Source organism: Poecilia formosa, unplaced genomic scaffold, assembly GCF_000485575.1.
Source record: "Poecilia formosa unplaced genomic scaffold, Poecilia_formosa-5.1.2 Scaffold34, whole genome shotgun sequence".
NCBI lineage: Eukaryota > Metazoa > Chordata > Actinopteri > Cyprinodontiformes > Poeciliidae > Poecilia > Poecilia formosa.
Genome location: NW_006799973.1, coordinates 2,182,977 through 2,198,375, shown reverse-complemented (window position 1 = coordinate 2,198,375; position 15,399 = coordinate 2,182,977). Strand labels below are relative to the sequence as shown.

The window sequence follows — 15,399 nt, the reverse complement described above, 5'->3', positions numbered from 1 at the left end:
TCTTTTTTTTCTGTCTCCCTCTCTCTTCCTCTCTCCTCCTCTCCTTTGATTTCTGGGTGACCCTGCCTCTTCCTGACACACCAGTTCATCGCATCCACTTCCCTGCCGGAGTAAACCTGATTAAATGAGCTGGAATCACATTTTCTGCTCATTCTTTCCTCCCCGTCTCTTTTTCTCGGAGCTGTCCTCGTAAACACCACAGAGTTACTTATTGTTTTATGCTTTAACCTCTCACCTCCATAATTACCTCATTAATGTCGTCCTTTGTATCACTCCCTCTCCTCTGTGTCCATTTAATAAAAATAATAAAGCATAATGAGCATTTAAATCTCTTTCCTACAGTCTGCTGCCCTCCTCTACATCGTTCTCTCTCCCCTCTCTTACTCTACCAGACTACATGTCTCAGTCACTACGGCAACCGATGCTTTTTTTCTTCTTCCTCACTTGCTTTCTGTATCTCCCCCCCTCTCGTCTCCCTCTCTCTCATTCCCTCTCTCCGCTGCCAGAGGTAAGCATGATAACTGATATGTGTCTGAGTGCTTGTGTCCGACTCCCGGCGTGCCTGCGCTGTCTCCCGGTGACATTTCTTTGGCATTTCGGGGAAGAAAGTTCCCCGTTTCTGCCCAAAGTGCCGTACTGAGTCCTGGCTCCGTGCATGACGCTGGAAATGATGATTAATGTGCTGCGCTCAGGTGTAACTGTGTGAAAGGGACAGCAGACCTGACAGTGAGTGTGGACTTTTTTTGCATGCTGATGTTGGTTCTGTGCAAACATGTGGCGTGTAACTGAGTGGTAAATTTAGATCTCCCTTGGGGAGGCATTGTTAAGATTGTTTTGTTTTTTTTTCTTTTCTTAATATCTTCTTTTAAGAGATAAAGTTGGCTTTGAGCCAGCCCACATGCTGGGTTCTGTGTTTTTAAATGGGAAAAATAGATAAAAGGGAAAAGAGCAGGACGCTCCCTCCCCTCTTTCTTCTTTTCTGTATCTCTCTTGCCCTTATGTCTTGCAGAGATGATCGGAGAAGAAGAGTCTCTGTGAACACAGCGAAGCGATGGAGAGATGGTAAGATTTCTGAGTATGGGATGCAGATGCATAAAATGTCACTCTGATTGATGGCTGGCATGGGAATCAATGCCTGAGCTGCTGAGGCTGTGCACGGTGCCTCTGGGCAACTGGTTCTCTCTGATACATGCTGTCCACACATCCTTAAAAAGTCCATGTATCTAAAATTAAGGCCTTTAAATGTCCCACATTAGTTGAAAAACAATAAGTTGGCCTTAGTTAATCACAGGCGTTACATTTTGTTGGGGAAACCTAAACGAAACATTTAAGTTTCGTTTTTCTTGCGGGACTTTACTATTATGGAAAACTTTGAGTCATAATCAGATACTATTATTGTGCGGCTACGCTAACTAGCTGCTAATAAGCTAGCTAGTTTCTTACTTCCATTATTTGTAAGTGGAAATTTGTCGGTAGTTGATTGGATGATGTTTGTTTTCGTAATTTTCTCACTTCCGTTGCCAACTCATACGATGTATTTATTAGCGATTTCCCCCCTACATTTCCGTTGTGATACCAGTCTTAAAATCGGTAGACTCGGTTCAATTGGGGACCAAAATTTCAATATTTGTTGCATTTTCAGCTGGCGCGATTCGCTGGACTTGCGTGTCAAATGAAAACTGCTGTTCACCCTTTCGCCTGTGATGGCGCTGCGCCAGAAAGCGACACGAAAACCTCCGAAGAAGACATGAGCGCAGCTTCTTTCTTCACAAAATGTAAACAAAAATGGAGTAGCTTCAAATTTTAACAGTCGTATGAGTTCTCTTTTGTTTTACTTCTAACATTAGACTCTTGCGTTTGTATTTACCCAGAATGCTCTGTGCTGTGGTTGGCTTCCTGCTTTTGGAGCGGTCTCTGGTCAACTTGGCATTCACTATCAAACCAAAACGGATGTTTTTAGGTGGAAACAGCGTTTGATTGCACATTCACATCTTCCCAAACGAACCGAGTATTCTCTGTCAGCGAACTAGGGTACGATTAAAACGTACTAAACAGGGCTGGTGTGAATTCACCCTCAAATTCCTTTCATAATGGTTTTAAAGGAGCGGTATTGTGCATTTTCCGGGCACATGTTGTCATTTTGTAGCACAGAAATGTAACTATGTTAACTTCACTTGTTATAAAAATTATATATATATATATATATATATATATATATAAAATCAAATATGACTTAAAATAAATTTTACTTAGTAATTTAATGCTTTGAAATTGGGCCTATGTCTCTTTAAATACTCTTTTCTGAAACTCTCCCTTCAGGAAGTCATCACAAAACTGCTCCTTTATTAACCCCTTAAACAACGTTTTTACTCCTGAGAAATAGCTTGTATACTGAGCTCAGCAGATGCAAAGTTCCACCAGGTGTTTGCTAATTGCTTCTGGCTAGTCTGAAGGAGCTGAGTAGGAGATTCATGGGTGGGAAATGCTCTCTGAGCTTGGAAACTGCCAATCTGAGGAGGAGCTGTGTCTCAAAGGCGGAGCTAGGTCCACTTAAACGTTTTGCACAATTGATTGGTTGCTATGGAGATTAAAGGATTTCTCAAAAAACTCAAGAAAGAATCAAATCAACATTCCATGGATAGTATAATAGCATGATGTAGAGCACAAAAAAGTTGATTTTACACAGTACTGCCCCTTTAAAGCAGACAAAACAGGTCTGGTGTAAATTCCATTTGTCATGGTCTTAAAAAGTCTTAAATTTAAGTTGGTGAAACCTGCAGAAACCCTGTGATACCTCCTGTCACACCTCTTTCAGCTCCATCTCTCCTGTCGCACGACTCGCTGCCCTCATCTTCCTGCTCCTGGCCGCCCTGCTCTCACAGCCCTCCACCTGTAACGGCGAAGAGGACAAGAAGCCGGCGAACTCCCCGTCTGCACAGCTGTCCGTCAACTCCCAGGTGACGCCCACCCCGCTGTGGGCGGTGGTGTGGGGGCCCACGCAGCCTCTGGAGGAGGATGCCACCTACCACTTGCTGTCCAGCCAGGAAACCGACCACCTGCACCTGCAGGAGGTCAGCAGCGCCACGCCGGGGGATTGGGTCTACCTCGATTCAACCGTGCAGCCCCAGGAGAAAGCACACTTGGAGTCCAGGAACAGGGAGGGAGAGGAGGATGGAGGGACGGAGGCAGAGGAGGCGAAACCCGAGGAAGGTGGGCATCAGGAGATCCGCATGAAGGGTTTCTAAATAAAGGTGGCCCTGAGTGTGTGAGCACACACACATGCACACACACACACACACACACACACACACTCTCACTGGGAGTCCTCCAGGGAATTAGCTGTCACAGGGGTGAAGGCTGACACCCTCCTGTGTGCAGCCGGCTGTGTCTGCGCCGGGGAATGCCTAATAAAGTTCTCATCACTCACAGGGAGAATTTGGCCCGTGTCAAAACTGCATAGAAAAAATAAACAAACAGAGAACGACGGCGTTGGACTGGCGCTGTAGTCAGAGGCCAGAACCTCACACATCCAATTTCATGTCTCAGCTGGCTTTATTGATTCCTTCTGCTGTTCTGAATTCAATTACAGGTGTATCTCAGTAAATCAGAGCATCACTGGAAAGTTAATTCATTTCAATGATCCAGTTTAGAAGAAATGAAGCTCAGATATATGGATCCTGTTCACTCAGAGTGATGTATTTGAAGTGCTCTGGTGATTATGGCTTCCAGCTAACACGAAAAACTCACCTTCTGACAAAACCAACATTGCATAAAATCAACAGAAATTTATTTTTTAAAGGGGCAGTATTATGTGTTTCCCAAATACCATTTTATAGCACAATTAAGTAGCTATGTTACCTGCAGTTCTTATAAAAATGCTATACATATCAAATTTGACATCGTAATTTAATGCATTGAAATTGGTTCTCTGTCTCTTTAAACCTCCTGCTGTTTCTGAAACTTCGCCTCCAGGAAGTCGTCATAACATGGCTCCTCTTTTAACCCTTTAACAATGTTTTTACCGGCGTTGCACTGAGAAGTAGCTCCTGTAATAAGAGCAGCAGATACACAGTCCCACCAGCTGTTTGCTAATTGCTGCTGGCTAGTCTGAAGGAGCTGAGCTGGGAACGGCTGCTCTGTGAGGCAGAAACTCAGAAGCTTGTAAACTGTGACTTGGAGGAGGAGCTGTATCTCGAAACCGAAGCATGGCAACCATTTAATCTGAATGGTTGCCATGGAGATTAAATGATTTTTTTTTTCAAATATGCATGAAAGAATCAAGGAAACACTCCAGGTATTTTTCTTTTGATGAGGGAATAACATTATGTGTAGCTCAGACCTGTTGATTCTACATAATACTGCCCCTTTAATTTAGAAATCTTAGCTGAATGGCACAGTATATGTACTCAGTACTCAGTTGGGGCTCCTTTTGCTTGAATTACTGCATTAATCCAGGATAGCATGGAGGAAATCGTGGTTCTACTGTGTAATGGAAGCTGTGCGATCTGCCTGCAGCTCGTTTACGCTGTTGGCTCTGGTGTCTTTCATATGGACTCTCATTGGTATTTCTGGCCAATCATAGATCCAGGGTTTGGTACCTTTAGCAGTGGGTCTGTACCAAGTCCTGCTGGAAAATGAAATCAGTTTGACAGCAGAAGGAAGCGTAAAGCGACATAAATCTTCCTGCATTGGCTTTGGACTTGATAAAACTACAGACTCTCTGCTTCGACTCTGTTTGGAAATTGATTTTCAGGAGAAATACAAACTTTGCTTTGATTTGTTTCTCGTTCACGAGTCGCTTGATGTCTTGCTAATCTCCTCTAAACTCTTGAATGGGCTTTGCTTTATAATCTGCATAAGGGCACATTACTTTTTTTCTTCCAATTTTTCCTTCCACCTAACTCTCCATTAATGTTTTTGGTTACAGCTAGCTTCTTAAGTAACATTCTGTTGGTTTATCCTCTTTGTGGAAAGTATCTGCTGGTTAAAACATAATATTTCTATAAAATAAATGTATTCGAATAAAAACGTTCAGAAAAGGAATTTGATTTTTCCTAAAGTTACTGAAAGAAATGCTCAAAATATATAGTTTAAATTGATTTTAAATTGATTTAGTGGAAGAAGAATAATGAAAATCTGATGATATTCTAATTTATTGAGACGCACCTGTCTGCACAGCATGTTTTATAGCGTGTGTGTGTGTGTGTGTGTGTGTGTGTGTGTGTGTGTGTGTGTGTGCGTGTGTACTTGTTTTACCTGCCGCGTGGGGACTTCGGCCTGACTCTGTGCATACACGTGGGGACCTGATGACACGTGGGGACCAAATTTGAGGTCCCCACCGGCACAACCCCATTTTCAAGTAGAAAATGGTGTATAAACATGCCTGGTGAAGTTTTCCAGGAAGTCCCCACGAATTCCATNGTGTGTGTGTGTGTTGCAGTGGACCCTCAGTTCTACGTCACCGTGACCATCTCCTCGCTGCTCATCCTGACAGCCGTCATCATCACAGCCAAACTCTGGTAAGGAGCTGAACCTTCTCCGTTAAGCCGCTCTGCGTGTGAATACATGAATATGAAGTGATGGACCCTCATTGTGTGAGCTGGACACCTGTCCCACAGGAGGACGGGCTTAACGCGTCCTGGACGTGAAGTTTAATCACGTCAGAGTTAACTTTCTGTTGCTTGATGCAAACATTGAGAGGAAATTACTTGGTTATTGAGATTCCTGGTGTGAACATTTTATTTTAGATCTTCTTATCATGATGTCAGTTTCCATTCAGGATGTATTGAGGTCAGTTGTGGAGTTGCTTAGTTCCTAAACTGGAGATTAGGAGGCCTCTGAGGAGTTCGAAGATAAACTTTCAGCGTTACGAAATGAATAAAACATTACTCTGCTGCTTAAAAGGGAAATTTCTTTTTGTAAAGCTTTTATCTGGCTAATTGCAGGAATAATTGCACTTCATTAATATATTCGAAAATGTCTTAAATGGACTAATTTGGCTTAGATGAACTAGTTTTGAGTGGAGGAAGTGGAGATGGTTTAGTTTTCAATTATAATAGTTTTTTTTATATAAGACATTCAGCAGATCAGACTAGAGACAATGGAAGATAAAAGCTCCTTCACTGCAAAAACACAAAATATTACCAAGTACTTTTAGACTAGTTTCTCATGCAAATATTAGTACTCATGACATAAGGCATATAGATCGCCTTCAGCAAGATTAGGAACTTGTTTTAAGTCAATATTTCATCAATATTAATATTGATGAAAAACAGTAACAGATTATTTCACTTATTACATGGGAAAATATCTTCTTATAAGTGAAATAATCTGCCAATTGAACTAATACTTTTTCATCAATATTCAGGAATAAGCTCCTATTTCATGCTAAAAAGTTACTTATAATTTAGTTTTGTCTTATTTCAAGTGTAGTGAGATATTTGCACTAGAAAAAGACTTGGTAACATTTTGTGTTTTTATAGTGCAGCAAAGGCATTCAAGCTTTTTAAATGTTACAAAACACAAACTTCAGTGAGTTTTTCTGGGATGAAATGAGATAGACCAACACAAATGAGAAACAGAATCTAAAATATGTTAAAGTGCATTTATTTTCAGCTTCTTTTACTCTGACACCCCTAAATAAAACCCAGTGCTACTCAACAGAGTCCAGCTGATATTTAGTCCAGTGAAGGAAACTTTAGTGAAAACAGAGTCAGCAGATCTGAATAAAATGAAATAACATGTCAACATTAGTTTTGTTTTTCTTGGAAGCTTTTATTGAAGAAGAAGCAGAAAAAGTCCAATTTGCTGTTTTGTTCAAACCACAGCAGAAAGTGTTGAACTTTCTGACCTTTGACCCATAGATGCTTTTATTAGCAGTTTTACTGCGTTGTTGTTTATACTTTTGCTACAGTAATATTATTTTGAACTGTTGCTTCTCTTACTTGAGGAAAATTTGGGGATATCCTAAAAAAATACAAATAACTTTAATGAAGAAAGAACAAATATATTTTAATCTAAAATCTATGTTACAGAGACACCCACAGAACTCTTGTTTTTACACCAGCTTTGTTTTTCTAATGTTTTTTACACAGTGGAGACACAATAAACACTATATAATGTCATTGGAAGTGCATTACCCTGTTCCAATGTCCACATTACATTCTGTTAGTATTAATTTTAAGTTTAATATTGAAAAAATATTTAATATTGAAACTTGTTTCTCCTTCCTCTCCATGTTTTGTATTAATTTATAATCATTTTTTCTTTTATTTCAGTCCAGAATTTGCACATATCTTTATATTTGTCTGATTGATGCCATTTTAACATATTGAATCAGATTTTATTATTAGTCACTGAGTAATTGAGTAAACTTTTGACCAAATACATTTTTACTCTTTTGTAATTGATTTGGAAAGCTACTTTTTACTTTTACTTGAGTGAAGGTATGCTGACGTATTGCTGCTCTTACTTGAGTATAATTTTCGGCTACTCATCACTATGGTGAAGCATAGCAGGGGCAGCATCATGCTGTGGGGATGTTTTTCTTCAGCAGAGACAGTCAGAGTTGGTAGGAAGTTTTATGGAGCTAAATTTAATAAATCAAGTATGATGTTTTTAGCCCGTGAAGCTGTTGGTGCATTTATGTGTGCTGAACTGCTGCAGAGTTATCACATAAATTTGTTATTCAGTACATTTCTGACTTTGTTTAAAAAAAGAAATGTTTTACAGAGGCAGTATTATGTGTTTTCCAGGCACTTAAGGTAATTTATAGCACAATCAAGTAACTATGTCAGCTTCAGTTGTTAAAAATGCTTTATTTATCAAATTTAAAAGACATTTTTCTTTGTAGTTTAACACCTTGAAATTGGGCCTCTGTCTCTTTAAAAACTTGTACTCTTCAGGAAGTCATCATGTCGCTCCTCCATTCACCCTTTAGCAACATCTTCACCAGCGTTGCACTGAGAAGTAGCTGCTGTAATGGGGTCAGTAGATGCTCAGGTGTTTGCTAATTGCTGCTGGCTAGTCTGTAGGAGCTGAGTGAGCGTAGGCGGCTCTGTGAGGTGGAAGCTGTGAAACTGAAGCTTAGAGGAGGAGCTGCGCTTCGAAGGCGGGGCTAGGTCTACTCAGGCGTTTCACACAGCTGAATGGTTGTCATGGAGATTAAAGGATTTCTCAAACATGCGTGAAAGAATCAAGGCAAATCTCCAGGTGTGTTGTTGATGAGGGAATAACATTATAACATGACGTAAAGCTGAAAAAACTTTGATTTTATGTAATATTTCTCCTTTCAGTCAACTCAGCTCTGCTTTCCTGTATTGGATCATCACCGACTGATACTAAACCTCAGGTATCGGTATCGGAGGCGAAAACAGTGGAATGGTGCATCCCTTGTTACAGTGAAAAACTTTTAAGGGTAGGAATACTTGTTGATGTTCCTCAGTGACAGTGGTGGCAGCATGGGGATCCGAACGGCAGATGGCTGACGGCCCCACGCTGGAGCGCCTGGTTTGTGTATCGTTATGGTTACGATATGGTTCTGTGTGATCCCCCACCAACTCCCCCTCTCAACTGAAAGCTGAGTAATTGCCTACTAATGACTTTATTAACAACACTTGTGCTCCTCAAAGTCACAGTTGGCACAGATGTGTCATTTAGAGCCATTAGTGTTGCATTGATTAAACATTTGCCGCCTTCATTAGGACGCGGAGAGCCGCTCCAATTGGCTGGCTCGCCGGCTTGGACGTTAGCATGGCCTCCACTTAGGCTGAGTGTTGCTGAAAAGCAGCCCATCTGCCGCTGAGCCTCTCAGCACATGCAGACATGGTGGTAAACATGCGGTATGCGTTGCCTTCTCATGGCGGGGAAGGTGCGGCTTGGCCATTATCTGGAAATGGGGAGTCGTCTGTGTGATGTAGTGAGGCACTCACACGCTTTGCTGATCAAACCAATAAGATGCCGGTTTATATGACCGCTGGGACCCGCTCGCTTCCCTCCCCTCGCACTTCCACTCTCTTCCTCCTCACTTTATTACTCTTATCTGTGAATCTTACCCCAAAGTCTATTATAACCTAATTTTACATTTCTTTCTCTAGTAATGAGCTTCTTCCTCCCTCGTCTTAATCTTAGTCTTCCTCTCTCTTTTCTTTTTCAGGTTTTCCCCCCCCTTTCACATACCTGCGTTGCCTCTTTTGCACAGTCGGCTCTCTTATCTCCCCTCACCGGTTTCTCAGTTCTCCCAGAAACACCAGTCTGGCTGAAGATTCACAGATAATCCTCCGTATTGCCGGCGGCTGATACATGATTTGTCTTTTCTCTTTTGTATTGTTATTTTTTTCTCCCTCCGTGTTCCTGAGACCGGCTTTGCTGTTGTTCTGATAACTTACTTCCACTTACGAGCTCCCACCGCGCAGTCGTGCCGCGCCAGTGGATGTAGGAGAAAAAGGCAGCAGAGGAACGGCAGCAGAGCGCTCTCCATAGACTGGCTCTTGTTTCAGTGTCATAAATGTGTAAATAACACCATGTGTTCGATGGAGAGAAGAGGGGAGGGTGCAGATGGACCCAAATGATAGCCTATAGTGGAAATTGGCTATCGTCCAGTTCATTACGATTATAGAGGAACGGCATATGCGCTCAGTGATTTTTTTATTTATTTTTTTTCCTTTCTTTTTTCCCCCAGTGCTAAAATTGCCGGTGTGGGCAGAGCTGCGAGGCGAGGTGCTGTGGTGTCAGCCAGGAGTGGACAGGTGCTGCTGTGGAGAGATGAGGCTTCTGGAGGCTTTTACGGCTCTCAGAGCAGCTTTGCTTTACCTCAGTGGGTTGTTAGTGGGACCCTGCTGTGTATACAGAACCATCTAAAAAGTATTCACACCCCTGGAAGCGTTTTTTTAACTTAAACTTTAGTGTTTTCATTGGGATTTTACTATAAATTCGCCCCGGTTTCCAGTAATCAGCCGATAATTACATGTGAAGTGGATCTTGTCTAAAAATCAACCGCTGTCCTCTTTTACCAAGTTCATATCCACACATTTCCAGTCAACTATGGTAGGAGTGCAACGATTCCAGTTTTCTCCCAGAGGATCGCTGTTCCTCTGGGAGACGCATTGAGCAGCGAGTACATGAGAGTGATTAACAGCACTAAGACCCGCCTCCTGGCTCCGATTGGTTGTTTTTGGTGCATTTCTTCAGAAGGAAATAGCAGCTCAGGGATCGATCTTTTCACAGATTGTCTCATAACAAACTGTCACTGTTTTCACAAATATTTACAAATATTTTCTATTAAAGTTTCACACTGCAGCTTTAATGTTAAGTAATCGCATGATTTATGAAAGCACATGCATTAGATTTTATTTGGAGCGTCGGGGTAGAAGGGGTTGAATGCGGTGAAAGTTCAGTGAGAACCTGGAATGCGACGCTCGTTTCCATGGGGAATGAATCTGTTCTTGTCGCTGAAGTAAATTGCACGACACCTCAGTGATACGTCAGTTCGCTTCTTCACCTTGTTGCACACTTCTCACCTCACCCCGCTGACCCCCTCCTCCTCTTCCTCCTCCTCCTCGCAGCACTGACAGTGTTTTAATGAGTTCGATGTTTTTCTCCTTCACAGAGGCAGGGTAATGTGCTCGCTGATGCTAAGCGACTCGATGCTCTCTGACTTTGTCACCTCTCTTTCTTTCTTTCTCTCCTTCTTTCTCGTGATCTGCTCACATTTTTCTTTGTTTCACTCCACCTCCTCTTCTTCTTCTGCTTTCTCTCCCAGTTACGATCGCAGCTGTTCCCAGCATCCGCCCCCGCTTTCCCGTGGCGTGGCCCCCCCCCTGTCCCTCGCGCTCCCCCGTTCCCTTGCTTCGGAGGACAGCAGGCAGACGCTGCACAGCACCACCTCCTCCTTCACCGACAGGGAGAGGTAATGAGTCGCCCCGGCGGCCCCGCACAGCCACGCCGTTTGAGCGGCCAAGCCCGTGACTCCGCCGTGCGTCCGGGTTTAAGTTTGCGAGCGCTTGCATGCAGCATAATTGGGCAGTACAGCGCTATTCTCTGTAGGACATCAAGGCCTGGAGTGTTGGTGCTGCTGTTAGATGTATCAGTGTTTCAAACTCCCCCCTCCCCAGATGAGTCATCTGGCGCCTGTGAGAGAGGCGCCGAGCCACCTTCCATGAAATGATGCTTTTGTTCAAGGGTATTTTAAGTTAATCTCAATCAGGATAATTATAGAGCCACTCTCTAGTGCTGCTTCTTGCTTCCTCCACCCATTGGCTTTCCCTCCGTCTCCTCCGTCTCTCAGCGGTCCCCAGTGATGCAGCTCTCCATCCACACCAGCTTCAGGCCTTTACGCCTCCTTCCTCTTCCTCCTCACTCTTCATCTTCAAACTTTTAATTCATTTATTTTTGCAAGATACAAACACACAAACGTTTATCATCAGTTTTACATCTTATCTGTACAATCCTCCGTTTTAAACATTAGGACAATATGGCTGACAAATATATCTCAACAGTCGCGTTTCATATTGGTCAATAATATCAGTAATTATTTATTAGTCTTTTGTTTTAAATGTCTGAAACTGGTGTTTTTTATTTTTAAGTAGCTCCTTAAACTGCTGCTGCGCCAGTTACTCAACAAGTCGTTGCTAGGTAACCACAAGTTACCCAGCAGGTTGTTGCTAGGTAACCAGAGAATGAGTCAGTTGGTTGATGCCTCTAACCTTCCTTATTTGGAGAGGTTGAGCAGCTAGCGTCTTTCCTCTGCCTGCATCTCCCAGAATGCTGTGCGGTTCTGACTCTGAGTTCAGTGAAAGTGTTGAGTATTCCATCAGACATATTTTCTATTGATATTGATCATTGTCTGTCGAGATTTATGTTATTGATTAATTTATATTCACACTGTCTAGTTCTGGATCTGCTACAAATCTTCTTGAAACTACAGAAATACATTTTCCTCAAATAGGGCTGAAACGATTAATCAGATTAATCGATTATTGAAATAATCGTCAACTAATTTAGTAATTGATTAATTGTTAACTGGAGTATTCATTACAAAAAGGCAATTTGCTGAAAATGTTCAGAGCAATAATAAAACCAAAACTGTACAACAACTATATACATTTGGTATTTAAGATTGAAAATCTTTGTAAATAAACTCCTGATGAACTTTTAGCTTCGCCTGATTCAAATTCTGTGAATCTCAAAATCTCCTTTAAAGCAACTTTTGCTAGGCAATTATCAATCGATTAATGCAATGATTAATCAATTAATCTACAAATTGTCAGGCGTACACTAAAGAAATGCTATATTATTGCATTTTAGGCAGTGAAACATTTATTTTCTTATTTAAAACTAAGTGGTAAATGAGAAATCTGCAAAATGTGGCAGTTTTTTTTATCTGATTAATCAATTAATCGTCTGAATAATTGATTACTAAAAATAATCGTTAGTTGCAAATAAACCTGAACCCCATGAAGAAAAGCTAATGTGAAGTAACTGTACCAATGATGACAATGAAACTAACATTATTAAACAAAATAAATAAATACATGTCGTTATTTGCCTCCATCTGAAGCTGTGTTTTCCATAATGTGTTCCCTTCCTCTTCTTCTTCTTGCCTTGTCTCTTGCTGTGTCAGGATTCCAGTTGTGAACCTGTGACTGTTTTCTGTCCGTATGATAAACATTTCTGCTGGACCAGGACCGGGGGACAAACCCGCAGCTGTTTTATTTTCCTCTCCGACTGTGAAAGAAATTCAGGGAACCCAGGTATCCAGCCATCGCGAAATCTCCCCGGCTTCCCTGAGGTCTGAGAAGAATCCGACTCGCTCCCTTCCTCCTGCTCGGTGTGAAAATTTCTCTTGGTGTGCATCACTGTGACCCTGTTTTTCCACTGTTTGTACGGCCCCCCGAGCGCCGCCGAGCTACCCGGCGGCTCTGCGCCTCCGCCTGGCGTGACTAATTCACCAACAAGCAGTTTAACAGCCATGCAGCATCCTGTTACCCCGCCCCCCTCTGAGACGGCCCTACCTGTGCTTCCTCAGCTGCTCGCTATCAACGCCAATCCAGCAGACTCCTCTTGTCGTTTCCAGTCCTCTTCAGCAGTAAATGGTAAAAAACAAAAAAAGGCCGTTCTCAGCGTCTCCAGGAGTATTTCACAAAGCCGTTTGGCGAGGCTGTAGCCAACAGGCAATGTGTTTAACATGTCACGCTCCAAAAACTGATGTTTATTCCCCCGCTTTGGGTGCCTGAAATGCAAATAGTGGGGGATCCTCTTCTCTGCAGATGTAGCCGAGCGTTTTGCTGTTGGGTGTTTTTTCTTTATTTTCCTCATGATTTGTTCTCTTAATTATCTGGCTGAAGTTCGCCCCTTTGTCAAGCCTTCCTGCTGGACTGTTGTAAATGTGTTATTAAACAACGCACTTCCAGTGGCGGAGATAAGATATTCAGAACATGAATGGACATCTATTTTCCCTCCCCTCCTGAGGTTGGACGGTGCCTAACAAAGGACAGATTTATGTTTTAATGCAAACGAGTGGGCGAACTGCAGCTGGGGATCTTCAGACTAATCTTGGTGTTTGGTTTTCTTCCCTTTCTTTCCTTGTTCCTGGGAGCTTTTTATCTCAATCTGGACAGCAAAACCTCCGTCATCAGCCATTTTGAGGAAAATAGCACAAACAGAAAAGAAGGATCACCAATGAATCTGCATGTAAACACTAAGAAAACGTGAAAATTGTTTATTGGAGAGCTTCCAAAGACAGATTTCAGTTTCTGTTAAAGGGGACCTATTATGCAAAATTCAAATTTTTTATACTTCCATCTGCGTCTCTGGTGCTTCTACAAAAAAGCCCAAACACACACACACACACAAAACACACTCAGATGATTTCTGGCAACAAGTTAATGTTTTTTGGTGTCTAGAAAATGAGCTATTTTGAAAACAACAGGCACAGCATGTTACCTAGCAACCCCAGCCAAGCCCAGACCCATTACCTAGCAGCCCAAGTGGAGTTCCAACACCTTTTGTCAGCTGATTTTACTACTACTACTGGAAAAGACAAGTGCTTTGTTGTTGACTTACCATCCAGAAACCACTTGCTACATTCTCGTTGACTGGGCTGGAGGCTCCACTTATGCTTTTCAAAGATGTGTAACCTGTTTTCAGCCATTTTCACCTGGGGGACGTGACAAGGAGCAGCTCATTTGTATTTAAAGTGACAGGAGCCCCTAAATTAAACATCTCAAGGCAGAACTGAGCAGACTAAAATCTCTATCTAAAAATGGCTAAAAATGTAATGAACATGTTTTGTATCGTCCATAAACCAACCCCAACCTGCTCAAGGAAGCATAATAGGTCACCTTTAACCTTTCTTAAGCAGCTCTGACGTGAATCCAGTCAAACCATTTCCTACAGATGTCGTACTGGTGGTTTCATGGTAGCTCGTGCAACACTTCAGATATCCAGTATTGTGGTCGTTCGTAGCATTCCCGTATGAATTTGGTCTTTCTGTTCCATGTAACTTGAATAAAGACTCAACACTGGCATTTTAGCTCCGAGTCTGTTTATTTCTGTGCATGCTGAACGAATTCCCCAGGGAGCTGCACAATCCTCCATGCTTTATGGGGGGGATAAAGCTTACATTGTGCATTTTAATAGATACACGTGTATCCTAATCTGTCTCTCTGAAGTGCGAGCATTTAGTCCGGCGCTTTGCATCGATTTTTAAACCTTTAGTCTCGGCATTAAAAAGTCCTGCATGTGCCAATCATGTTTGCAGCCACTGAAAGGGAGAGGAGAATAATGCAACTCCTTATCTCCTCACCTCATATGGATTCCTCTCGCTTTAGCAAGATTAACAGGGTGCTAAGCAGGAATTTCCTCTGTGTATAGTTTTTCAAACTAATGTCAATAAAATCAGGGCGGGAACAGGAAGAGGAATGCCATCGACTGTTCTGAGATTCTCCACCAGTCCTGCTGGTGCAGCTAGTCTTTACATGTCCTCAGGGCAATTCACTGATCAATCGGCAAAATAATGGATCGCCTGGCTTCCTCTGGGGAGATTTAATGCATAAAGTATTCACCCCCCAGGAACGTTTCACGATTACAGACTTAAGAGCATTTTCTTTATCGGTTTTTATGAGACAGACCAACGCAGTGGAGAGCACAGTGATGGCAGCATCATGCTGTGAGGATGAGAAACAATAAAAAAAAAACATTTGCACAAAATTTCATGCATGACAACACACTGCAGGATGTTGGAAACCAGAAGGGGCTGAAACGATTAATCAAATTAATCACGATTAATCGATCACTGAAATAATTGTCAACTAATTATTAATAGATTAATCGTTAACTTGAGGAAACAGAGTGGAAAACCAGCACACTCAGAGCTGTTTTAAGCCAAAACTGTACAAAAAT

The 15,399-nt window shown here is 42.1% G+C and overlaps 1 protein-coding gene across 3 annotated transcripts; it reads left to right on the top strand.

The window, feature by feature from the left end:
• Positions 1–76: 76 nt before the first annotated feature.
• pianp (PILR alpha associated neural protein) lies at positions 77–14,525 on the top strand. Of its 3 annotated transcripts, none has more exons than XM_016670481.1 (6): positions 84–508; positions 1,010–1,062; positions 2,816–3,210; positions 5,441–5,519; positions 10,760–10,906; positions 12,620–14,525. In XM_016670481.1, the coding sequence occupies exons 2-6, from the start codon at positions 1,052–1,054 to the stop codon at positions 12,639–12,641; spliced, it is 654 nt and encodes a 217-aa protein (XP_016525967.1). In that variant the 5' UTR covers positions 84–508; positions 1,010–1,051; the 3' UTR covers positions 12,642–14,525. The 3 variants fall into 3 exon arrangements, with proteins under 3 accessions (XP_016525968.1, XP_016525967.1, XP_007550253.1); XM_007550191.2 differs by having other exon boundaries at positions 84–726; XM_016670482.1 differs by lacking the exon at positions 10,760–10,906 and having other exon boundaries at positions 77–726.
• Positions 14,526–15,399: the final 874 nt, after the last annotated feature.